Source organism: Protopterus annectens, chromosome 13.part0 (genome assembly GCF_019279795.1).
Source record: "Protopterus annectens isolate FY-2018-M chromosome 13.part0, PAN1.0, whole genome shotgun sequence".
In the NCBI taxonomy this organism is placed as follows: Eukaryota; Metazoa; Chordata; order Ceratodontiformes; family Protopteridae; genus Protopterus; species Protopterus annectens.
Genome location: NC_056747.1, coordinates 665026096 through 665053204, shown reverse-complemented (window position 1 = coordinate 665053204; position 27109 = coordinate 665026096). Strand labels below are relative to the sequence as shown.

Sequence of the window (27109 nt, the reverse complement as noted above, 5' to 3'; positions counted from 1 at the left end):
TCCATTACCAAACACCTAACACATACAAAAATAAAATATCCCTAAGATACCATAAGCAATTTACTATGTATATAAAACATATCCTAAAAGGGCGGCCGCAGTGGTGCAGCATTTAGCATTGCCGCCTCACAGCAAGAGGTTCTCCGGTTTGATCCTCGGCTGGGGTGCCGTCTGTGCGGAGTCTGCATGTCCTCCCTGTGGTCGCGTGGGTTTCCTCCAGGTGCTCCAGTTTCCTCCCTTATCCCAAAGACATGCTGTAGGTGGATTGGATACTCTAAATTGGCCCTAGGCGTGAGTGTGTGCGTGTGTGTGCCTTCTGTGGAAGGTTGGGTGTCGGGCTGGTAACTCAACACTCTAAAACTCCACTGCCAATCATGAGCAGACAAGTGATCCAATGTGGCGACCCCTAACTGGGAAAAGCCATAAGGAGAAGAATAAAACATATCCTAAACACCCTCTATAAACTAGCCCTCGCTGGAAACATCCATCCAAACCCTGGTCCTCCCAAATCCAACCCAGCCACAAACCCTAGTCCAAGCAGCCCCCCCCCCACAACTCAACTCCTAGCCAACAAAAAAACAATAGACCTACTTATGATGTCCCTAAACATCAGAAGCATATGCAATAAAATCCAAGAACTACATGCCAGCATAAGCATATATTCCCCAGATATTCTCTTCCTAACTGAAACCTGGCTCAAACCTCACATCAAAAGTGAGGAAATACTTCCACCTGAATACAACATCCTTTGCATAGACAGATTTTTCAAAAAAAGGTGGTGGTGTAGCATTGATATTTAAACATCACCTCAATATTCAACCCCTGAACACATTTGCCCCTCACCACAACAATGAAGAAATCCTTTATGCCAATCTCAAACTAAACCCAAACAACACAATCAATATCATAGGATGCCATTTCCCACCAGGGCAAAATATTACACCCCTAGAAAATCTCTTGAGCTGGGCTACTCTGTCTCTACAACAGGAAACCATCATTCGTGACTTTAACATCAACAGGCTATCCTGTAATAACAGTCTCCCAGCCATTCACCTTAATCTCCATGGGTTCACTTAACTCATCCAATCCCCTACCCGAATCAACAAAAACCCTAACAATCATACCTTACTTGACTGGTTCCTAGTGAACAAAGCCCCTCACTCTTACCTAGCAGGCTGCTTACCTGACAGTCTTAGTGACCACTCCCCCACTTTCCTAATTCGGCACCACACAAACAGTCTCAAGCCCATTATCCACAGGCAGATACAGAACAAGTCCAACTTCAACCCCAACTCCTTCATCTCCTCCCTGCAAAAAAATTAACTGGTCGCCACTAAAATACCTCGACCTAGATGAGGCTGTCCACTTCTTCAACAGTACCTTCCTCTCCTTCCTAAACACCCATGCTCCTGTAAGAAATGCCAAAGTCTGATCCAGGCGTACCTCATTGTTACAAAAGACCACCAGAACCCTAATGAAATCCGGAGATAAGGCCTGGGAGCACTGCAACTAACAAAAAAATAACTCAGGCAATCATTCCTTGAACTGCGCAATAAAGCCAAAAAGCAAATAAAATTAGACAAATCCCTCTACTATAAATCCACCCTAAACTCTACCAACCACAACCCTAAGCAATTCTGGTCCACTGTTAACACTATCCTCCACCCAGGGAAGGTTGATACCCCCCAGCCATCCATTCCCCCCTCCTCCGGCAGTATTGCTGAATCCTTCAATAAACACTTCACTGAAACTGTAACATCTCTAAACAAACAACACTTCCCTACAACAGTGCCCCCAACTCCTAACCCTAAACCGCCCACTCCTCTTTTCTTCTTCACCTCAGTACCTGCCTCCAACATAAAAACACTATTGTCAAAACTTAAACCCACCAAACTCGCAGCTGACAGCCTCCCCTCTGAATACCTGAAAATTGCAGCTGATACACTAGCCTACCCAATTTCAATTCTAATCAACCATTCCACAACAGAAAACGATGTTCCCTCGATATGGAAAATATCCCACATCATTCCCCTCCACAAAGGCACCCCCTCCACTGACCTCTCAAATTACCGCCCTATTGCTATCCTCTCCACTCTCTCCAAGATACTTGAAAAATGTATCAACACCCAGGTCTCCAACTACCTCCTAGCTAATAATCTCCTCTCCAAAACCAAACATGTTTTCAGGCCATATCACGGCACTACATCTGCTCTGCTCTCCTTCACCAACACTATACTTCATCACAAAACAATGGCCTCTTCTCTACTGCCAGTTTCAAAGGTGACTCTTGCTAGGTGGATTTCCCTTTGTATCCTACAAGCATACAGAGAACTTGGTTTACCAGAAAAAAATAGGAGTTCATGCCCATTTACGTCGTTGGCGGCGACGTCTGCAGTCACTTCTGTAATAGCCTAATCTAGATCTCTCAAAGGCCTTTGACATGGTATCTCATGAGCTACTACTCTGTACTCTCCCCAACCTCTCCTTCTCACAGTCAGCCTGCAACTGGTTCCACAGCTATCTACACGGATGCCGGCAATCAGTAATTTGGGATGATAACCTATCACCTCACCTCCCAGTTACTCTCGGAGTTCCCCAAGGGTCTGTCCTTGGCCCTCTGCTATTCTCACTTTTCACTAACAACCTACATACTTCCACCACACAAGCATCTCTTATACGGTATGCAAATTATTCTACTCTCATCTGCTCTGCCCCCACTCTACCAGCAGTACAACAGATCACACAGGAATCATTCTCTTCTGTAGAAAGCTGGCTATCCAATGCTCAGCTCCTAATCAACCCAAGTAAGACAAAACTTCTTCTGTTCCAACCTTCCAAAGCCACCCAAAACACTCTCCACTTCAACATTCTCGCCAAAGACAATACCATCATCTCTCCATCAGAACACACAAAATTACTCGGTGTGGAAATAGACAACAAACTTAGATGTGACACTCACATATCTCACAATAATAAAAGTTCACAAGAAACTTGGTGCATTATATCGAAGTCGCCAATTCCTAACCAAGGTGGCTAGAATCTCCATAGCCAATTCCCAGCTAATCTCCACACTTCTCTATGCATCCCCCATACTTACCAGCGTTAGACAGACAGACCTACACAAGCTGGATGTTTGTTACAACAAAATTGCTAAATTTGCCACGGGAACCTCCTACCAAAGCCATCACTGTATCTCCTTAAAGAACTAAACTGACTAGAACTCCCACAACTCCTTCACTTTAATCAACTTACCCTCGCTCATAAACTTATTATCCACCCCCATAACATCCCTTCCCTTCAAACCCTTCTCCAACCCTATCACTCCACTAGGCCCCTAAGATCAAGCAACAAAAATCAACTCACTGTTATCAAACCCAAAAACTCAGCAGGGAAGCCATATTTTCATGTACCATATCTAAACTTTGGAACAATCTTGCACCTCTATAACTACTCTACCTTCCAGCAGCCTTTTCAAGACTGCGCTCAAATTCCACTTAAATTTGCACTGGCTTTGTCCTTGTTCTAATTCAGACTAACCCCCCCCCCCACCTAGACTCTTAACCCAACTATACAACCGCCACTACTAACCACATTCAGAATTAGCTAGTTGCCTTTGCATACTGTAAAATCTTGTCTGACAACTTTGTTACCAATATTATAAATGACAAGAAATTATCTTAACTTGCAACATTTACTGTATATACTGTTGATAATCAATATCTTGCTATTGTATTAAAGCTAACAACCTGTAGTGTTGTTTACTATTGCTGCAACTTTGTATCTCTATTTATCATGTACATAATGTGGAGCTTTTCTCCCCGGGCATCCATTGAAAAAGGGCCTGCGTCCAGTTGAAATTTCCCAGTAAACAAATGTAAATAAATAAATCTATTCTGATGCCTTACAAGTAGTCTCTGAATCCTTCAGTAGTGGAACAGATTTTTCTAAAGTGGGGTCAGCCTTGCTGTGATCTCTTCACCTCTCCTTCCAACGCGAAGTGCAGTGAGTATTTTGCACTGAACCCCCCTCCTGGGGAGTCCCCCAGAAATGCTCTAGTTCATGCTTGGCCCTCTGGCCTTCTGTATGCTTATCCTACACTCCCTCTAATTCCAAAATTCATTCAGAAAGCTCGACAGCTGGGGAGCTTAGTGATCCTCATTGCCCCCTTCTGGCCTTGCCAAGTTTGTTTCCCATGTCTGTGGTATCATGCATTGTGTCCTCCTTGGACTCTAGATCCGGTTCCGGATATGATCACTCATCCCTCGGGAATCCCACACCCAGATTTAGTCAGTCTGAAGCTCACGGCTTGGCTGCTGCAGTTCCAGTACTAGCTAGGACTCCTGGATTGTCTTCTTCCATTAAGAAGATTTTAGTAGCATCTCACAAATCTTCCACTAGTAAGGTTTATTCCAGTAATTGGAAACGCTTCTCTATATGAGTTTCTCAGCATGATTCGGACCCTTTTACAGCTCCAGTCCCCACCATTTTGGTATTTTTGGTGGATATCTTTAATCATGGCGTTATTTTTTTCTACAGTAAAGGTACAATTGGCTGCGATCTCCAGTTTTCATATAGGAGATAATTCGGCTTCCTTGGCTTCTTCCAAGCTTTGTAAAGTCTTTTTGAAAGGTACCTTTTTACTCAGGCCTCCAGTAGAGGACCCAGCGCCCCCTTGGGATCTTACCCTAGTGCTACAGGCTTTGGTTTCTCCCCCTTTTTAACCAGCAGCCACAGTGGACTTGCAATTCCTGTCTTGGAAGATGATTTTCTGATCGTCATTACTTCAGCCAACAGAGTATCGGAGATCCAGGCCTCATCTGTCATGCCCCCTTATATGGTGTTTCATAAAGACAGGGTTTCCTTAAGGATGAACCCTTCATTCCTTCCGAAGGTGGCATCAGAGTCTAACATTAACCAAGTCATCAATCTCCCTGTTTTCTTTCCGAACTTCCAGAATAAGGGAGAGTATAAACTGCATTTACTTGATGATCATAGGCAACTATGATTCTGTTTGCATAGAACAAAATACTTTTGTAAGTCTGATCAGCTTTTTGTTTCCTTTTCTAAGCCTTTCTTTGGGAAACCTGTTTCAAAAGTAACTGTTGCTATTTGGATTTCTCAGTGTATTGCGTTGGCCTAGCGAGCCAAAGGATTATCTCCACCAGGTCATGTCAGGGTTTCCTTAGATGACATTTGCTCTGCAGCTACTTGGGCTTCATCACACACGCTTATTTCTCATTACAAATTGGATCTCCTTTCCAGAGGCAGAGCATCCTTTGGCTCCACCGTGCTCCGGAACATCCTTCCATTAGGAGCTCCCAGGGTTATTTGGTAGCTGGGGACTCTGTCCCACAGGTTGGAGAGCAAATGAAAGCAACAACTTCAGATAAAAAAATTATGTACTCACCGTAACGTTCGATCTGAGTTGTTGGTTTTCATTTGTCTTCAGCCATCCCCCCTCCTTCCCCCTGCCTTATGTAGTCTGTGCAGTGGATCGGATGAAAGTGGCATAGTCCTTCTCTGGTGAGCCTTTGTCTTCCTTATGGTTCTAATAGGTGATAATGCGAGAGTGTTAGGCATATGATTAGCTTGGGGTGCTACTGTTTGCAGCAAACACAATCTGATGGGAAGAGGGAGACAGGGATGTTACGGGTAGGGGAGGAGCTTGGATCCGATGCTGGAGAATGCGGCCGACTGGGATCCGTATTCCCACAGGTTGAAGACAGATGAAAAGCAACATCTCATATGGAACATTAACGTTATGGTGAGTACATAACTTTTGTTTTTTTTGTAAACTAGGAACTCAGCTTTGAATTCTGTTAGCTTGAACACTCCAAAAAGTCTGTGTTCTGTAACAGTGAATCGACTAAGTTAAAAATTAAAATAACTAAATTTAATTCATATCCTCTTAACTTTATGCACATATTTTTAAAAGGACCTGTTGTTTTTGGCTGTTCTGGCTGATTGCAATCTATTAGCTTAGTAGGACTTACCCACCCCTTTGTTTTTTAATTGTGTCTGCCATTTTGCTGATGTGAAAGATGACTGCTACAATGTGGAAGTTTTCTTTTCAGCGATGCCATAGGCCTGCCGTAAGTGCTGTGCTGTCGTATACTTCTTGCTGAGCAGACAGTCGCCCAGCTTAACATGCCAGTTCTTGTGTGTGCCTTTATCCTTTGAAAATCAATAAAGAGGCAGTAGACATTTTTGCAGTCTATTAAAAATAAAATGTAATGTACTTCAGCAGTACAGCTTCAATTTTCTAATGCACTGCATTTTCAGTAATGGCGCTGGTTCATGGTGCAGGATTAGAACCCAACAACCTTCATGTTTATAATCCATCTTATCATTCCTTCATTTCATTTTTTAGGTTACGTGATAATGTCATCACTGACATTGGTGCTGAGCATTTACTTGAAGCATTACAAGTAAACACCACAATTGAAATGCTGTGGTAAGTATTCACAGATACCATACATATTGAAGATTTCAAAACATTTGAAAATGCCTTGAGGCAAATAGTGGTTCATTTTTGAATATAAAGTGTAATGTAAAAACATTTACATGTATAACATTTACTTATCATTCTCTATTTCTGTTTTATCTGCACATGGCATGTAAGATATTATAGCAAAACAGCCAGATGCAGTGTAATGAGATGGTTTTATGCATTATAAAATAATAGACACATTTTTTCTAGGAAGGTGAGAGAGAGATTAATATGCAAGGCATGACAGTAAATAATAGGTAAGATATTACTGCTACTCAGTAGAGGAGATGAATTTATACGTTACATATCAGTATTACAGAGGGTGTTTAGAGAAAAGAGAAATCCTATGCGACTGTGCTCATTATCTTAATACAACATTATTTAAGACCCACAGTGCTAAAGCTGCAGTTGTTTATGTCTTCTAACTTTCGCAATTGTTGGAAAGGATTTGCAGATGACATGATTTAATGGCGTTCTAAGAGATGATCCTGAAGGAATATTCTGAAGTTTCCCTATAAATGATAGTAGGTGGTTTAAAGTCAGTGGGACTAGTGCCAAGAAGGCTTGCCTCTCTAGTTTCTTGAGCATTTTGAGAAAGCACAATTGCATGGCCCTAACCTATCACGTGGCTCACTTGTAGAAGTCCTGCTAGAACTCCAGAAGTGTGTGTTTGGGGACAGCAGTAGTCTAGTACTTGAAACCTGAACAGGTTCGTTATTTGATAGTTAAGTTCTAGGTCTACCTTTTAGAAATTTGCTATAACTAAAGGTTGGTATAAACTTGTCATTTTAAAAGACAAACAGTTGTTACTACCATTGACTAATAGTAAAGAATTCTGTGGTTGAGGGATGAACTGCGCTGTTAGCTTATTTTCTGATGGCATACATTATACAGACAGTGTGCACTGGATGTTTTGTAGTGCAGTGCTTCATCAGTTACTCACTGTGACTGGAATCTTTGCTGTCTCTACTGTATGCCTTAAGTGGCTGCAGTCTGTCATCTGTCTTCTAAAGACAGACCTAAATCAAGTATCAAATGCCTTGTAATCATTTCTGAGCAGGTTCCATTCTGATGATATCCATAGTGAAACAAAAATGAAATTACATTCCTAAACTGTACATGTCAGGCTGGAAAACATCTAGTTTAACTATGTTGAATTTATTGATTAAAAAAAAAGAAAATTTAATTTTAACTGTTCAGTTTATACCAAGATGGTGATTACTGAAATCAAAAACATAAATTCATAGATCGTTATACTCATGCTGTTTTGAATTAGTTAATTCTGTATAACAATATCTTAAGTATTTGTCCCACCAAGATGTCTTCCATGTGTTCTTAGAGCCAGAAGTGTATTCAGCAATGCTTGAAATAAAGTTACAGGTGATGGTGCAAAGTATGATCATGAAATATTCAGGTCAATAAATCTTATAGAGTTGTGATTCACCTATAGAGAGAGTCACAGTTTTTTTTTTTCACTGTTATAAATGTGCAGATGCAGAATAGTATTTTCTGTTATAATTTGTTTAACAAATTTATTCATATTTAAAGACTAAAAATCTATCCTTAAAGATTGAACTGTTGGCATGTGTGTCATAGTTGACAGTAGGTCAATAAAGTTCCTCATAATGCATGGACACAAAGGACAGGGTAGAATGTCACCCAGAGCAGTCCAAAACCTTACATGGGTGCTCTCTGTGGAAAGTAAAATTCATAAATTGGTAAATCTTCTACAGACCCAGGCAATTACTGACTCGTTAGTCTGACCAGCCTCATATGCAAAAAGTCAGGGAAGACTTATTATGGAATTAATCACGACATAGGGAACCTCCTAGCACTGAACCCTTCTCAGTTTTGATTATTCAAGAGCAGGTAATGCTTACTCACCCTGGTGGATTTTTTTGAAAAGATCAAAGCAATGGGTGAAGGCAGAACAGTACACACCACATACCTCGTCCTGCCAAATCATTTTAACACAGTCCCCCACTTAGGTAAAGCAGAAAAGTTAAATAAACTGGGAATAACTCCCTTCATTACCTGCTGGATTGCCAACTGGCTCACAGAGAGGACTCAGATAATCAAAATAGGGGAAGTTACCTCCACAAACAGACCAGTCACCAGTGGAGTCCCTCATGGTTCTGAGCTGGGACCTCTCTTGTTTGGCATATACTTTTCTCAAGTAAAGCTAATATCAAAGGGCTCTGGTTTACTAAGTTTGCTGATGACTTCAAGCTAGGAACAGTCATTGAATCCGCAAATGACTTGGCCATCCTGCAGGAAGGTGTGTCTCAAATAAGTAACTGGTGTCAAAATCATGGTCTGAAATTAATTCCCAAAGAAATGTATTATAGTATCTTTTGGGAAGTCTTCTACCCCACTGAAGTTTTACACTGACAATACACCCGTAAGGGTTGACCCATTTGTTCGGTATTTGGGAGCTTATGTTCACAGTGACCTACCTTTTAACCAACATATATCTATTGTTGCAAGAAAGTCCTTCTGTATTGTACAGCTTATAAACAAAGGGATTGTGTCTGGATCTAGGGATGTCATTGTCTGCTTTACTCAGCCCTCATCTGGCCAGTCATTGAATATAGTGCTCCCTTTGGCATGTATTGTTGCAGACACATGCAGCAGCTGGAACGCCCGCAAGGATACCATACTAAAAACATATAAGGCCTGAGCAACATGTTTATGTGGACCGACTCAAAGCCATGTCACTATAATTGGTATTCTACACACTGCTAAGAGGTGACTTGTGTCTGGCATACAAGGCATCCTCTGAGCCATTACTGATGAATTTACTACACACCAGCAAATCATATGGCATCAGAAATACTCTTTCTAGGGATCTAAACTGCTTCGGCACTATCAACATAACAGTTTGGAAGGACAGGTATACTTTGCAGAGGTTACCGCTGTTGTGTAACAGACTACCTGTCCACATAAAACAAAGTTCATCCCTGTCCATTTTCAAGTACAACTTACATCTATGGATGGGCAGCAAAAAATTTACCCCCAGGACTGCTCCATGTGCTACTAATGGACAGATGGAGCTCCTAAATGCTTTATCCCATGCATGGGTCCTCCTCAAATTGTCTATGGTACGATCACGGTTATTTTCATTAGGTGTAATATACAATTATCAACCGTGAGATGGATAAGGCCAATCTATAACCGAATGAGAAGACAGGTATCAGATTGTTAATTTGTTTGCATATTATCCCAGTAAAGTGAGAAGGGAGCCCAATTAGAAAAATAACGCAGAGAATTGAGGTAGAGTAATTGACATGATCGGTGGGTGTTCAGCATCATTTATTTCACAGCTGGTTGCCGTTGTTTTCCAGGCATGGATTTTACCCATTCAGTATTTCTGAATTATTCAGCTGGGTTGTTGGCTTTAGCCCAGAAGCTGCATATCTTCTTTAGGAAGTTACTTTCCTGTTTTTGAGCTAATTGGTATTCCGGTTATACAGAGCTTTCTTGTTAAGGCTGCATAGGCAAGGAATCTAGCCCTGTCCTCCTGGTCTGGTGGTGTCTTTCAGTCTTTGTTTGTGCATCTTTTATGCCTGCTTCATCTTTGGTGTAACCCGCCATTGCTTGCTACCCCAGAATCTTGTATTAACAGCTGGTAGTGTGTTTTTTATTTTCAGTAGGGAGCAGGATAACATGCACAAAAGGAAGGATAAGGCTACATTTTGCAACTTCTTTAAACAGAATTTGATTCCAGTTAGTGCTTTCTGGTTCAATTACAAGTCTGGGTAAAGCACCCTGTGGAGGTCATCTATGGCTCAAATCATTTAAAACCAGGTGAAAGTGATCAGGAAATGAACTCTAATGGATGCTGAGTTATACAATGTCAGTGAGTAATGGGGGGGGGGGGGGTAAAGAACTGAATGTGGTCCACTTTGTAGCTGAAGCACAGGCAAAGTGAAAAGTTGTTAATCACGATGAGACTGAATCTGGTAGGATGAGTGAAAGGCTGAGTTGTATTTAAGTCAAGGTGCCTAGAAATACACTAAGACTTTGGGAGTCGTCTTCTACCAAACGTATGTCAAAGTCTCCCAGAATAATGTAGTTTTTATCTCTGATTTAATGGAAAACTTTACCCAAGTGTTGACTGAATGTTGTAAGAGAAGCCGGCAGAACAAGTTAACAGATAGCAACTGTCCTTTGGTCTGGCCAGCTGTTAATATCACCAGTCTATGTGCTACACAGTGGTAGGTTTTATTATGAATAAGTAACACAGCATATGCTTCATGGTTAGTATCATCATTTTCCGTAGATGTCCAGTCACTTCTGTAATAGCCTAATTAAGAAGACATGGCAGAGATGGAGGAATATGTAGATTGTAGGGGTAGAGGTGGTTTTGTAGGAATTAGCTAAAAAAAGAAGGCAGACTTAAGACACAAAATGGATAGGAAATACCTGTATTTAAACAGTGTTTCAGTATTGGCTGCCTTGTCTAGATTAGTGTGCAGTCAATCCTTAAGGTCTTCAGAAATGTTAAAAGCGCACCATGTGTTGAAGAAACCTGTCCTGAGGTCTGAGTATTGGTTGATGGGAAGTATAACATTATCAGGCTAGCTTTGAATAGAGTGGGACCTTTGAAAATTGCTAAACTAACTTTGAAAGAAGTGCGTGGCTCACGGATGGGTTTCTTATTTACTTGAAGCACTAAAAGATCAGAGAATGTGAAATGAGGTTACTAGGGCAGTTTGGATGAAACATAAGAAACTTGTCATTGTGGCTTTTTGTTCTCTTCTTCATCCACTGTTAATATATATGCACTGTCAGGCTCACAGCCATTTTGTTCATTGTTAGATACATTAGAAATGTAGGCTGTGTTTCCATGTACATTAATGGGGCTTGCAGATTGACCCAATTGCTGCAGCTTGTTAAGTCAGTGAGACTCCTGCTGAGTCTGAGAGTCTTGTTCTCTTGTTATCGGTGCCATTTGATGCAGGAGTCTTGCGTTCTCATTGGTTCCATCAGATACAGGAGACTTGCTGTTGGTTCCATCTGATGCAGGAGTCTTGCTCTCAATGTTGGTGCCATCAGATGCAGGAGTATTGCTCTCTCGTCGGTGCCATCAGATGCAGGAGTATTGCTCTCTTGTTATTGGTGCCATCTGATGTAGGCGTCTTGCTGTCTCGTTGTTGGTTCCATCTGATGTAGGCGTCTTGCTGTCTCGTTGTTGGTTCCATCTGATGCAGGAGTCTTGCTCTCAGTATTGGTGCCATCAGATGCAGGAGTATTGCTCTCTCGTCGGTGCCATCAGATGCAGGAGTATTGCTCTCTTGCTATTGGTGCCATCTGATGTAGGCGTCTTGCTGTCTCGTTGTTGGTTCCATCTGATGCAGGAGTCTTGCTCTCAGTATTGGTGCCATCAGATGCAGGAGTATTGCTCTCTCGTTGGTGCCATCAGATGCAGGAGTATTGCTCTCTTGTTATTGGTGCCATCTGATGTAGGCGTCTTGCTGTCTCGTTGTTGGTTCCATCTGATGTAGGCGTCTTGCTGTGTCGTTGTTGGTTCCATCTGATGTAGGCATCTTGCTGTGTCGTTGTTGGTTCTATCTGATGCAGGAGTCTTGCCCTCCAATTATTGGTGCCACTGCCATCTGATGGATGTCCTGGCCTGTAGGATAAGCGCTCAGGAGTATACTAGTAATTCTGTTTTGTTGATAAAAGGATTTTGTGAAGAGCTTTTGTCAGAAATTTGGTCTCTCTAAAAGTAGAATTTTGTGCTGAATACACGCACACAACTTGCAGACTGCTTTGGGATTTGACTTGAGTAGAACATTGCATAGAGCATTCTAGAGTTCTTAGCCCTTGTTGGTTTCCATTCAGTAGTACCATTTTTCTGTTTTATCTCCTCTCCTGGTTTCCTAGAACAGACAAAAAATTGTTGCTGTTTGCATACCAAGGAATGCTTGATTCCTCCGTTAGGCTATTTTTAACACCTAGCAGGCTGTTTAGTTTTTATTACAGATGTCCCAGCATACCAATGTCTAGGACAGTGATGGCAAATCTATGCACACGTGTCAAAGGTGACGAGCCATGATGTTTTGAGTGACACGACAGCATTCACCAACACCTGAGTTACCAAAGAAAGTCATCAATTGATGTTAATCAAATCAAATGCAGTGTGTTCCATATTTTTTTCGGTTCAATTCAAATTTACTGTTAAAAGTAGGTTATTTTGGTGCACTGTTTTAAGCCCAGTTATCAGTGCATATCGTTTTCTCTACTGTAAGTCACTGATTTTTCTTTTACTTTTATAATGCATAACAGCACACATGATAGGACTGTATTTTTTTTTTAAATAAATGAATATGTAAAGAATGTTCTCTTTTGTTTGGGGGGGGGGGATGACACGTCTGCAGAGTCAAGATACGCATTTTCTGAATTTTTGGCACACTGAGCCCAAAAGGTTTGCCATCACTGGTGTAGGATCTTGTGTTCTTGGGTTTAAGACTAGAAGACTACAATATGTATGCAAGAAGCCTCCCCCCTGCTTTTTGGATATAATTTTAGAGTTCCATGCCCCTCAGAGAGTCATTTGAAATTCAAACACAGGTATTACAGTTGTATCCAGTTACTTTTACAGCTGATGAAATATTTGAAGCCCAGTTGCATTTCACTGTGTCAGGCCTGCTGGCCAGTAAAATTGCCACATTGTTTATTTAGATGCCTTAAATCAAGTGGCATACCTAGCAGAATATGTTTGATGTTGTAATTAATTATGTGACTCTATTTGCAGTTATTGTTCAATTACTACTTGCCCTTAATGTGTCATTAGAAGACTGTAATGAAACAGATATTTATTTTTGATAATTTAAAATATGTAGAATATTAATGGACGATAGAAAGTGATATATCAGGATATATGTGACATAGATGTAACCCCAAAGAAGTAGATAAGTTGATTGGATAACAAATCACTAGTGTTATGAGGGAATAAAAAGCATGAAGAGTGTTAAGTGTTGTTATTTTTGAAAAGGGCATAGATACTTGTCTTTTTAGGGGTAATAAATGAATGGTTTGGCAGATTTTACTTGGATCATTTTGGAGCTGGTTATTACCAACTTCTTGTCTGGAAATTGACATGCTCCCATACAGTAGGTATTGTATCTGGTATTACCAGCAAAGCCTGAAGTAGAATTTGCCTGTGCACAGATGGTACAAATAGGGGTATGAAATTTGGGGAGCTGTGAGGTTCGACAAGAAATTAATGAATAATAGTCTGTTGTGAATAACGGTAGGCTGCTATATTTGGAGGGGAAAGGTCTAGGAGAAGTGATATAGTACTTGGGAGTAAACTTCTAGAAGAAAATAGAAAATAGAAAATGTGTGGCTGTTTTGAGTATATACAGACCGTAGAAAATGGAGCAAAAAGTCAGGTACTTTTGAGTAGAGTAATGGAATCTGTAAACTTGATTTACTGTTGTCATAAAAAATGCATACAAATTTAAGGACTATTAATTTTTATTACCCATATCTTAAAAAAGAGTTTAGATTCAAGGGGTATAACACAGAGGGAGTTTTCCCTAAAATACTGAGACTGATACAGGTTGTGGAATAAAAGGAGTGAATAGACTGTGTTTCTTTAGTCTGGAGGAAGAGATGGATAAGGTGGTATTTGATATGGTACATTGAATCGGAAATGGAGACTAGATAGCACTGAGATGGAAAGAGGAAGAAGAGAAGTCACTGTGATTGGCTGCTGTAGAGGGATTTCTTTAAATCAGACAGCAGAAAGACTGATGTTCTTCGTGTTTCATTGTTGCAGTCATTACATTTGGGTAATTTGCTGGCAGATTGCCCTCAATCGGCCTGAATTCCAAAGTCTTGGGTCCTGCGTCAGTTTCTGTCTCCTCTTCCATGACGTCAGGTCGTCAGGGGTATAAAACAGGCAGCCAAAGCCATTTTCTTTCGTCTTTCTTGCCGTGCGGTGCCTGAAGCAGAAGCATTTCGCAAGTGCCAGTCGGCCGACTACTGAAATGTTCGAATTCGAGTTTCAGAACCAAAGTCTTTACTAAAGCTAAGTACCCTGTTGGAGAAACTTTTTCTGCTCCATACCAATGTCAGTAAAAGTTAATAATTGCATTACTTGTGGGAAGCAAATACCTCATAAGGATTTCCATCTATACTGTATTCCTTGCCTAGGCCCTGATCATAACGTGCCTAGCTGTCGGTTTTGTGCTAGATTTAACCAACACACTATTAAGCATCGGTATATCTTTGCTTCAAAATATTTTGGAAACAGATTTAACTATCCAGAAATGACGTCGGATAGCAATCCGACTACCAGAGTTCACAAAAAATGCAAAGAAAAGGACAGAGACAGATCGTCGAGGTCCAAAACCGGTGATGAAGCTTCTCCTAAGCCATTCGCCGGTTCGCCGGTACTCAGTGAGGCGCTTTCGCAGCCCCTGATACCCGCTACTTTCGAGTCGCAGGCCTCTACTGAGACCCATGTGGAGTCTGGTACACCACAAGATTCTCAAAGAATTGTACGCATGGATGTCTCTCCCTCAGATGGGTCTGGAGCCGCTGAGCAGGCACTGGCTTCTGAGGGTGTATTTAGGCCACAGCATTTTTATATAAAACCGATGCCAGCTTCAAAATCTGACAAAAGCAACTTCTAAAGCTAAAAAAAAGACGACGCATGAGCCACGTGCACAGGCCTCTATGCCCAAAAGGCAGATGATCAAAATGGCTGAAGACCTAATTACCTTGATCAGGGGTTCCCAATCCCCTCCTGATAAAAGGCCTAGGCAAGACAATGATTATGAATCTTCAGATCAGGTTTCTGTTTCTTCTGATTCCTTTTCTGATCAGGAATTTTCTATACCACTCTACGAGGATTCTGATGCAGAGGAATCTATCCCATCTGCATCTCCTCCTGAAGATTATTAATTTGGAGAAACCTTGCATACTTTGAGGGAGCATTTTCACTGGGAGAGTCAAGATTTCTCAGAATCAAAAAAGAGGCTTAGGGATTTCCTTCTTCTCCCTCAGCATAGGTCTTTAGCCATACCTCCTGTTTTAGACATTGTGGATGATGTGTTTTCAGAGTCAAGCTTGACTCCAGACTCCTTATCCGGCTCCTAGCAAGCCAGACAGATATTACAGGGTTCCTGACTCACACAAATTTTTATTTAGAAATCCTGCTGCTAACCCTGAAACTATTTCACAGGGTCCAAAAGATGTTAAGGCCTCAACAGCAAAAAATCCTACCCCCTCTGACAGAGATTCCAGGGCACTGGATAGATGGGGAAAGAAGGTTTATACATCTACAACCGTAGCAATTAGGGCCTTAAACTGCCAGTTTCATATGCTCAAGTATCAACAACATGTTATGGGATTACTGAAACAGAAAATGATGTTGATTTCTGAATGTGCAGAAAATAAAGAATTGCAGGAATTATTGCATGCAGCAGAACAAGTTGGAAAGCATACTTTGCAATGTGGTTTTGATTCCTTAAAGGTCTCCTGCAGGGCCACAGTTACTGGATCTGTGATCAGGAGGCATGCCTGGTTAAAAGAACAAAATTTTCCTGATCATGTTAAAGCTAAATTGCTGGATGCACCTTTACAGCTTGATAATCTGTTTGGTATTAAGGCAGAAGAGGTTTTAAAGAAAATGGAAGACAAAGCTAAGTCTATGCAAACTGTAAAAGACTTCTTACAAGTGCAGCCACCAAGATTAAGTAGACACTGGCCTACAAAAAATTGGTCCTTTCCTGTGTCCGATAGAGCTCCATGGGGCAAATCCAGGCGCCCTAAAAGTTCTAGATACCAGTCACAGGATTCTTACAGGTCAAAGCAATGGGGTGCTTCTATCTCCAAATCTGGAGGAAATAAAGCACACCCTTACAGTAAACAGTCTCAATGACTTCCCTCTGCCATCACCAGGCACTTATCTTTTGGCCGCACCCTTAGGGGGAAAATTAGCCCTTTATGCTCAAAATTGGCATTTAATAACCCAGGACAAGTGGGAGTTAAACATAGTATCTCAGGGATACAGATTCCACTTCCACACTCTGCCAATTGCAAACGGTTGGCCAGATCTGCCAAAAAAACAATGGGCAGAGGCACAGAAACAAGTTACGTCCCTCATGGATATGGGGGCTATTCAGCCAATTCCAGAACAGGAAAAAGGACAAGGGTTTTATTCAAGACTGTTCTTGGTACCCAGAAAAGACGAGGCCTGGCGCCCAGTACTGGATTTATCAATTTTAAACACATTCCTGGACATTCCAAAATTCAAAATGCTAACTTTGCAGCAGCTTCTGCCCATGCTGGGCAAGAATGCTTGGCTGGTGACATTAGACTTAAAAGAGGCATACCTGCATATCCCAATAAGGGAATCGTGCAGAAGATACCTCCGTTTCAAGGCTGGCTTTATGCATTACCAATTCTCTGCACTGCCCTTTGGCTTATCTACTGCGCCCAGGGTCTTTACAAAGTGCCTGGCACCAGTAATTGCATTTTGCAGACAAAGAAGTATACAAATATATCCTTACTTGGACGACTGTCTCATTCAAGCAGAGAACAAGAACATTCTTCTTCAGCATCTGGCATTTGTGAAAAGGCTTCTAACATGCCTAGGGTACACAATAAATGAAAAGAAATGGTACCCTCTCAAAAGATAACATTCCTTGGTGCAAGCTTGAATACAACTACCCAGATGGCGTTCTTCACGCCAAACAAAGGCAACTGACTACTTACTTCAAACAGATGGCAACAAAAACCCAGTTATCTGCAAGACAAACTCTGCAGGCTTTGGGGTTCATGGCGTCCTGCATTCTACTGATTCCATATGCAAGACTGCATATGAGGAAACTACAGTGATACCTAAAAAGTTTATGGAGTCAACATTGTCACAGTCTGGAAACAATGATTCCTCTCTTTCCCTGCCTACAACAGGAGTTTCTTTGGTGGGCAAAGGCATGTCACCAAAACATGGGATAGGCTTTCACTCTAACCCCTGTCAGCCAAAACTTAATAACAGACTCATCAGACTATGCATGGGGGGGCTCACCTGGCAGGAAGATGCATTCAGGGCATATGGACCCCAAAACAAATGCATCTGCATATCAACCAAAAAGAGATGTTAGCTGTTCAAAATGCCCTGACAGCCTTCAAGGACTTACTTCATCCAGGACAACTACTGGTAAAGATGGACAACACCACAGTTATGTGGTACATAAACAAGCAGGGGGGCACGCACTCATACCCCCTTTGCAGACTAGCCATGGTATGGTGGGACACAGCCTTGACTTACCAAGTACATCTTCAAGCTCAATTCCTGCCAGGAAAGCAAAATACTCTGGCAGACAACTTAAGCAGAAACCTTATGGACCCTCACGAGTGGAAACTAGATCCACAAGTCTTCAGCATGATAAAGAAATGGGGGAGCCCAGACATAGACCTATTTGCCTCTCCTCGGAATTATCAACTGGACAAATTCTGCACAAGGATTTATCACAGACAAGCATGGAAAGTAGATGCCCTATCCTTCAGTTGGAAAAACCTATCAGTTTATGCCTTTCCTCCTCTGCCTCTTCTTCCCAAGGTTCTACTAAATGTCAGACAAGAAAAAACAAAGATGATACTAATTGCCCCGGACTGGCCCCGCCAATACTGGTACCCAATCCTAAGGAATATGTCTCAATTCCCAGCTTGGTACTTGCCTCATATACCTCACTTACTGTCTCAGCAAAACAATCGGGTCCTGCACAATCAGCTCCAAACACTGAACCTGGCAGCATGGCTGATCAAGTAGTTATTCAAACAACACCTCTCAGTAAAGCTGTGATGGATGTCATTTTGGAAGCCAGAAGGCCTAGTACTAGAAAATCTTATGCTGATAAATGGAAGAGATTCTGTGCTTGGAACCAAGCACAAGGAACTGACACAGCAGAGCCAAAAAATTTCCTCACATTTTGCAATACTTGACTGAGATTCTTGACAAAGGCCTATCTTTTTCATCAATAAAAATCCATGCCTCTGCCATATCGGCTCATTACAACACAGAGCCATCAATCTTTTCTCATCCTTTGCTAAAGCAGTATCTTAGAGGGGCCAAAAATGTAAGGCCTCCCAGAATATCTCCAATTCCTGCATGGGACCTGAATTATGTGTTGGAAAAGCTCACCCTGCCTCCATTTGAACCAGCTGCTACTGCAGATCTAAAGTTCTTATCATGGAAAACAGCGTTGCTCCTGGCAATTACTTCAGCAAGAAGGGTTTCAGAGCTACAGGCCCTCATGGCTGTGGAGTCTTTTTATCATTTTTTTACCCAGAAAGGGTGTCCCTCAGGACCAGTCCTTCTTTTATGCCTAAGGTGGTTTCCAGTGTGGCTCTTAACCAAACTATTCATCTGCCAACCTTTTATCCAAACCGCAGAACAAGGGGGAGTGGATTCTGCATTCCGTGGACATACACAGACAACTAAGATTCTACTTGAGCAGGACTAAAGCTCTAAGAAAAACTGAGCAGCTACTAGTGGCATTTGCTGCAGGATCAAAGGGAAAGGGCATTAAGTCTCATTCCACCAGGGCTGCAGCTCCATCAGCAGCTTTTCTCAGAGGGTACCAACCAAAGACATTCTAGAGGCTGCTACTTGGAGTTCTCTTCACACTTTTACAAAGTATTATCATGTGCCTCTCTTCTCTAAGTCCAGGGCAAGCTTTGCCACTGCAGTTCTGCAGGGCCTTATAGCTGCCCCTAATGCAGTTTAGCTCCAGCCTCCCATCCATAGCTTTGGGATTCTACCCAAATGTAATGACTGCAACAGTGAAACACGAAGAACATAGTACAGTTGTGTACACTTACCATAAATGTAGATGTTCAAGTGTAGTCACTGTTGGAGTCCAGGTTACCCACCCGCCATCCCCCTTCTGTTCTGGAGTTTCTCTTTCCCTCACTATTTTCTAAAGCCTTTGTGATGTATTTGCTTGTTGATGAAGGTAAAGTTTATATTGTTGCATGTATATATAGTTTATATATTTTTTTGCTGTCCATTTGGGGGGCACCTGACATCTGGGGCAAGAAAAACTAAAGAAAATGGCATTGGCTGTCTGTTTTATACCCCTGACAACCTGACGTCATGGAAGAGGAGACCGCAACCGACGCAGAAAGCAGTCTATTAAAAAAACAATGGGCCCTATAAAATCCTGTTTTCTTCCCTACACCCATACCTTTTACTTCTGCATGCACACAGAAAATGCATGCATACAGTAACATCAGCTGTTTGGTGCAGGTTCTGTCTGCTGTATGTTATGTACTGATTAAGTGATACAGCTTGTCCCTTATGTCTGGTTTTACTGGCAGGAGATCTCCTCTTCTAGGTGAGTTTTTCCCATGAAGGAAATGAGATTAAAGCTGTTCAAGTACCACATAGTTGTAAAAGAAACCATGTATAAGAAGCATACTGGAACGTGCCAGGTCAGCAAAATTAGTTTTAGTGAACATGAAATGATCAAAATGAGTTCCCCAAAACTACATTCGTTGACAGTGGAGTTTGCTTCTTTTTCCACTGTTGTGTAACCTGGGAGCATGGGGGTGCAGGGGGATTTGTCCCCCTGCAAAAAAACTTTTCTTGGATTTTCTTGAAAGGTACCTTTGGAAAATGTTTTTTGAATATATTTATGCTTGCCAAAACTGCCTCCACTGAATTGGCATGAACCTCAAGCATGCAGCCACCTGATAGTTGTATGAATAGCATGTCTTTCACATTGCAAAACTGTTAGTGCTTATAATTACCAAGGCTGCAGTCAAACCTCTATTCATGAGCTGTAGAAAAGGCTTACATCTTATTGCGTGAGGAGACTTTGTTCAGTCACATCTGCTCAAGCTGTACTCCTCTTATGTTTTTGCTCACTCCACATGGGAACAAAGCTGTGGTTCTAAAAATGTGTTGCTTTTTATTTACTTCCAGCTTGCAACCTGTCAAAGAAAGAGACAGAGAATTTTTGTGGCTTTTAGATCACTCTTTTTTAAGGTGGGTTGACTCAGAGTTAGGAAAATAAATTGAAGGGGTTGGAGATGTGGGGGGGGGAGCTTGTTTTCTAATAACTGCCCAGTTACTGGCACATGCATTTCAAGGGTATGTTTACTCAGGGTGTCAAGTTTTGTGGAGTTTTTATTGGGCAGTTGTCATTCAAGGCATGTAATGTCAGCGACATAGTGAGGCCTACAGAAAATGACTCCTAGCCTGTTGTCTTCTACACCAGCATACATATCTGTTATTGATGAAGTCTTCTGCACAAGAGAATTGCCTCACGTAGTCGTTATAACTCAATGGCAGGGTACTATATTCCCCCCCTCACAATTTGTTTTGTAGGCCTAACTCATTGTGGTCAGCCACAATCCATTTGCTGCATTCTTCTTTGGGTCACCTCTGCTTGGGACATAACCTGGTCATGTCTCCTTTCAACGTGCCTCATCTCTGCCGACACAACAGTTTTATGGCCATGAAACTTTGAATATCCAATGATCGGTGAGGTAAGCAGATATGCAGAGATTGTCATGCTGCAGCTAGCTGTTCATTGTAAAAGTTGAGAGTTATGCCTGACCCCACTCATGAGTTAGGTTGGGTAGGCACATGTGGGTGTACTGTGGGACATTGCAAAGTGAGTATCCTGCCTCCCTAGGTCATGACACCTACATCTCAACCCCCCAACACTCTTACCATCGTTTTAATAGGTTCATAGAGAAGTACTAGGTTAGCTGCCTTTGCAAATCATTTTAAGCCTAGCCAGTTTCCTTTATTTGTGTTCAAAATAATCTATCCAATTTGTTTATATTGTTCTTACTCATACCATGTTCGATTATTAAGTATTACCCCTAATGAGAATAACTGGGATCATACTGTAGATAATTTGAGGGGACACATGCACAGAGTAAAGCATTTAGGAGTTGTCTCTCTCCATTAGTAATTCAGGGGGCAGTCCTGGGATAAATTTTCTGTTTCCCATCCATAGATCTAAGTTGTGCTTGAAAATAATTCAAATCCACAGAAGGTACTCCGGCAGTACAGGGATTGTTTCTTCTACACAATTAGACCATCAGCTGCACAGAGAGGGTCAAAAGGTGGAGGGGTCTCAATCTGTATTGGTAACAAGTGTTAACTCTACGTTGGTTAAACAGGATGATGCCCTGGAATTTATCCATGTGCAAATCACAATAGACAAATTCCCATATCCTAGCAAGCTATAGGTCAAATTCTTTGTCCCTAAAATCCTATAACTTGTACCTAGACCTACTGGAAACACTTATTAAACCAAATACCCAATTCATGGGATACTCTAACCACTCCACTATAGACTGGGAAACATACACTGCCTCATACTTGCAGGTACAATGATTCCTGGACTTTATTAGCAGAGATACCCTTGACCAGATAATGTGCAATCCCAGCAGGGGTTCAGACATACAGGACCTGGTACTCACCCATATGGGTGAGCGCTGCCCATCATCCCCAGTGTCATGCCCTTACTGATGAGGATGGGCCATAAAGCTGTCTCCTTCAAAATAAAAATCACTTCAGTAACCTCAACAAACCCTCTTATAGTAGGAACTATTCCAAGGCAAAGCACATCCTATTGGGCAGTAGTTTGTCAAATTCATTGCCCCTCCCAACCCCGGGTTCACAGCACCGTATAAGTAATTATTCCTGTTGAACCATATAAATGGCTATACAGAGGTTGCTGTACCTATTAAAAGTAATCCCAAAACAAACTAAAAAACAAATCACACTGGTGGAATCCTAACCATAATAGGGTATATAACAAAAGGAGAAAAGTCATGGATAAAATTAGGAAGAGCAACTCTCATGACAATAGGAGCTCTCTGATTAAACTAAACAGAAAACTAAGAGGACTAATTAAGTTCAACAAGGCTATTTACAAGGTAAAGATAGCCTCAGAAACTAAAGACAACCATAAGGCCTTCTACAGCTATGTCAGAAACTTCAACGGCAGCACACAGCAGTGTGCAGAACTTGTGCTCAGTGATGCCACATTCGTTGAGCAGAGCAACATAGCAAATTTGCTGGCTGACAAATTCAGCTCAAGCTTCGCTCCCCATGAAATATCTACTTACATAATCCCTCCCAACTATTAACAGGAAACGGTCCTGGCAATGCTCACTAATGCCAAAAACAGCCTCGGTGGGCCCAACAGTATCCTGGGATGCCTCCTTAAATAGCTTGCAACATAACCTATTAGGGCCAGTTGAGTCACTTTTCAATTACTGTGTAAAAACAGTCTTTGTGCCTTGAAAATGGGGGACTGCAATGGTTGTCCCACTTCACAAGAGAGAACCATCAACTGACTCTGGAAACTTCAGACTCATTAGTCTAACTAGTCTAATATTTAAAGCCATGGAACAAATATACATGGAAATGATGACCAAAGACATAGCCAATCTTCAGACACTGAACCCAACCCATCTAACTTTGTCAAAGGAAAGTCATGTCTATTAAGCCTGGTGGACGTCTTTGAGAAGATCAGCAAGGCAATGGATGAAGAGAAAACTGCATACTACCTACCTGGACCTGGCTAAGGTGTGCTATACAATATTCTACTCTGGTATAGTTGACAAGCTCACTGAACTGGGCATAAAACCCTACATAACTGTCTGGATTGCAAGCTGGCTTACTGACTGGAACCTAGAAGTCAGGATTGGTGAGACCACCTCCACTAAGAGACTGGTTACCAGCGAGGTACCCCAGGTCTCCATGCTGGGACTGCTCCTATTTGGCATCTACGTCTCTGAGCTAAAGGCTTATTTCAAAGGCTTTGGATGGCCATGTTCACTGATGACTGTGAATTGGGAGCCATCTTAGATTCCCCCATGACACAAACATCTTACAAGAGGGTCTAACACAGACAAGTGGATGGTACCAAAGTCACAGATTAAAACCCAAATTCAAAGAAATGCAGTATAGTACCTTTTGGGAAAACTGCCACCCATGCTAATTACTATGTTGATAAGTTGACCTAGTAGTCAGGGATCTGAGAACATATGTAGACAGTAAGCTTGCCTTTGAACAGCATGTGGCCACAATAGTAAGAAAATCATTCTATGTCAACCACTTTATAAGTAAAGGTGTGGCATCCAGGTCCAAGGAAGTCATAGTGCCACTTTATTCAGCCTTATCAGACCCATCATTGAGTGCAATGCCCCCTTCAGGATGTACCTGACAAGACATATGCAACAGTTGAAATGCCCACAAAGGTTCCTTACCAGGAGAATCCAGGGTATAAACCCATTGTCCTGTAAGAATCGCCTTAAAGCTCTGTCTCTATACTTAGTTTCATACAGGTTATCAAGAAGCAACCTGTGCCTAGCATACAAGATATCCATGGATCCTGATGGACCTTTTGCACATCCGCAAAATGAACAGCTCCACAGCTGCTAGATCCAAGGATTTAAATTTTGCTTGTAACATAAATAAGACATATTGGTGAGACAGATGTGTGTCTCGGAGAATCCTCATGCTCTGGAACAGGCTCCACATGCATGTGAAATCAGAAATTCTCAGATCTAGCCCCCATGTCTCTGATAGTTTGGGCATTGCTGTCTGCCTCTGTCTAACATACACCCCCAACATAACATCTAGAAAATTCCCAACTAACATACCCGCTCCAAATAATTTACCATGATTCATAGGTACACAATTGGGTTGGGTTGCACAACTAGGCTTATAAAGGCCTTTGTGGTCATTAGCTTAGTATATATACCTACAAACCTGTAAAGAAATGGGAAGGTACTGAGAAGGCAAAGTAAGTTGAGTGGCAAATGCGAAACTAGTTAAGGTAGTAGGAAAAAGGGAGATGTTGGATGAGAGAGTAGTGAAAGAAAGCTGGCGGGAAGGAACAGAGTGAAATAACACAACAGAGGGGTGAGTTATGGAGGAAGAGAGAAGCTAGGTGCATAGGTGATGCGGAGTGAGACAGTAATAAAAGAAAGGTGGAGGAAGGGAAGAGGGGGCTTAACATGAGAGGAGGTGAATTAGGGTTGACAAATAAGAGAAAGATATGCTAGGTGCAGAGGGGAGTTCGATATCAGGCAGTGAGGAAAAAAGGCAATACTTGTAAGGAAAAATGTAGGGAAGAAAGGGAGATATTTGTGAAGGAAAAGGTAGGGGTTAGGGCTTTGAAGTAAGGTAAGGTTTCAGAGTGTTTATCTTGGTGAGAGCAAGAGCATAGCCAAGAATTATTTAGGTGTTACTGTAGGGCCTGCTTACAACTGATTGGTTTGTCAATTTGTTTACAGGTGAGAGAGTGAGACTGAGTTCCAGAGTTTTGTTACATAATTCGAGCATAAGGAGTCCCCTACAGAGCTGTTAGATTTGGTGACATTGAGTAAGGATTTGTTGGTTGAGCGGAGATCTGTAAAGTAAAGCTGGAGGGAGTTGTTTAGAGTGGAGCAGTTCTCTGGTTTGTATATAAGTTTGTGAGATGTCAGTGATTTATTGCAAGTTAGATAGGTAATCTAGCCAGTCCGGATGTTTTTGTGCCTGGCAATACTGGAATCGGTATGAAAGTTTGCTGCAGATTTTGTGATTTTGTTGTAGCAAGACTTGAGTTTGTTTTCAAGGGTAGTATTTTGATGCATAACAATTTAAAATATGCATTTCATCTTGGCAATACACAGTATGTAAATCTTATTGAGTATGTCACGTTTTAACATTTAACAGTCTTGGCTGTGGTAAGTAGAAGTACTTTTACAATATTTTTCACAGTTAACGATTGCTATTGTTAAAACCTGGCTTACTCAGTAGTACCATTTTTAATTGTGTATTACTAAGGTGCAATGCAATTTTTTATTTTGTACGTCATCCCACATCTCCTGAAAAAAAAAAGAGGAGGTCTCTTTTATGTCAGGCAGTGCCCTTCATGTATGTCTAAATAACCTTAATGAAATTTGATTAATTTTTTTCAAGACTGTGTGTGTGTGTGTGTGTGTGTGTGTGTGTGTGTGTGTGTGTGTGTGTGTGTGTGTGTGTGTGTGTGTGTGTGTGTGTGTGTGTGTGTGTGTGTGTGTGTGTGAGAGTTTTACTTACATTTTGTCACATCCTTTATTCCAGGGTATGTCCAAAATTAAGACACGTTTGAAATTCTGTGTTGCCCAGCTTGAAATGTACAATTACAGAACATGTGAAATTGTTTCCTTTGTACCTGTATTTGTAGTGGCTACTATATGTGCGTGATAGCTGCACTCAGATGTAACTCATACATTCAGTTTAAGTTCTGCATAATCTATGAAAAAATTCTTATTGTTCCAACAAGGTTTGCATTCATTTGGTATGAAAGAGGATAAATTAACAAGTATTAGCTTGTGCAATATTTTATAATCTTGCATGCATGATTTTGAAACATTTTAGTACATCCACCCCAAAGTCTTTAATTATAACCATTTTAGCACTGTCCAAACATATTTGGGTTGGTTCAGGTAGTTGGAAAATTTTGATAAGTCATAACTTTAATCTGTCAGATGAGTTGTTAACAGTTTTGGGTTTACATTAGCTGTTTTTCACGGTCTGAAATTATTCTAGAATATGGCAATACTTTTCCATGATTTTGGGGCTATTTGCTGTTTTGTTTTATTTTGTTTTTTTTTTTGGGGGGGGGGGGCGTTAAGGCTCTTGCATTTGTAAAAGGAGGACTCCTCCCATCCTTTGCCTGGAAGTCTGTCTGTGATCAGCAAACCTAAAAAGTACTGGGTTAAAACAAAAGTGAATGAAGAGGAACTGCTTTTGTTTATGATTTGATTTGATTTGAGACTCTGGGTACTATTTATAAAATAGTGACAACAGGGAGAAGAGCTGCAGTGTAACAATACAACAAAGCTATAAAAAACTGTACACAATGGGGGGAAAAAAGCTGTATTTGGTCTTAACCGCATTAAAAAGGCCACAGCAAATTATCAACATACCACTCATGCAAATAATCCCTCCCTAAGACTGTGTGAAAGTCAAAAACAGTACACTGTATACATGTTGTCTCAGTAGAAAGCTTACTCACCTTTAGTACCTAAGGATGTGTGTTCTATTCATACCATATGTAGTTAGATTAAGTTTTCCAGTACTTACACTGTAGTACTGCATAACAGGAATGCTGCACTCCTGAGTGTGCCATTCTTCAGATGAGATGTTAAACCAGGGCCTTATCTGCCTTAGTCAGTGGTAGCTCAGGTAGATGTGAGATCCCATTGCACTTATTGAAAAAGAGTAGGAGGTCCTTTAGTAAAAATGATACAACGTATATACACTGTGCAACATTCACCAATTATTTACAATTCTTTACAAATATTGACAAGTGATTCATATATTTTCAACAGCAAATCATTTTGTTTAGACTTCCAGCTGCCCCCACTCGTTCTTCCATAACCAAAACTGTATTTTTTTTAAACTTTGACAATACCCATTGTCCATTATATTTTATCTTGTTCATTCCTTCATACCATATAATCCATATTACACAAAACAATTTATCATCTAATTTATCTATATGTTTTTGTTTCATATTTTCATAATATCCATATTCTATTATATCCATATTTATACAGTTAACATTTTTCAGTCCCGTCTTTATCACATAT

The 27109-nt window shown here is 41.2% G+C and overlaps 1 protein-coding gene across 2 annotated transcripts in view; it reads left to right on the top strand.

Moving 5' to 3' along the window:
* LOC122787571 (nucleotide-binding oligomerization domain-containing protein 2-like) overlaps positions 1-27109 on the top strand; it is a 326951-nt gene that overhangs the window by 283385 nt on the left and 16457 nt on the right. The window contains exon 5 of one of the 2 annotated variants that reach the window (XM_044054353.1): positions 6371-6454. The exons of the other annotated variant lie outside the window; for it this stretch is intronic. Coding sequence (XP_043910288.1) covers positions 6371-6454 — 84 coding nt within the window. The remainder of the gene's footprint in view (positions 1-6370; positions 6455-27109) is intronic. 2 annotated transcript variants of the gene reach the window in all.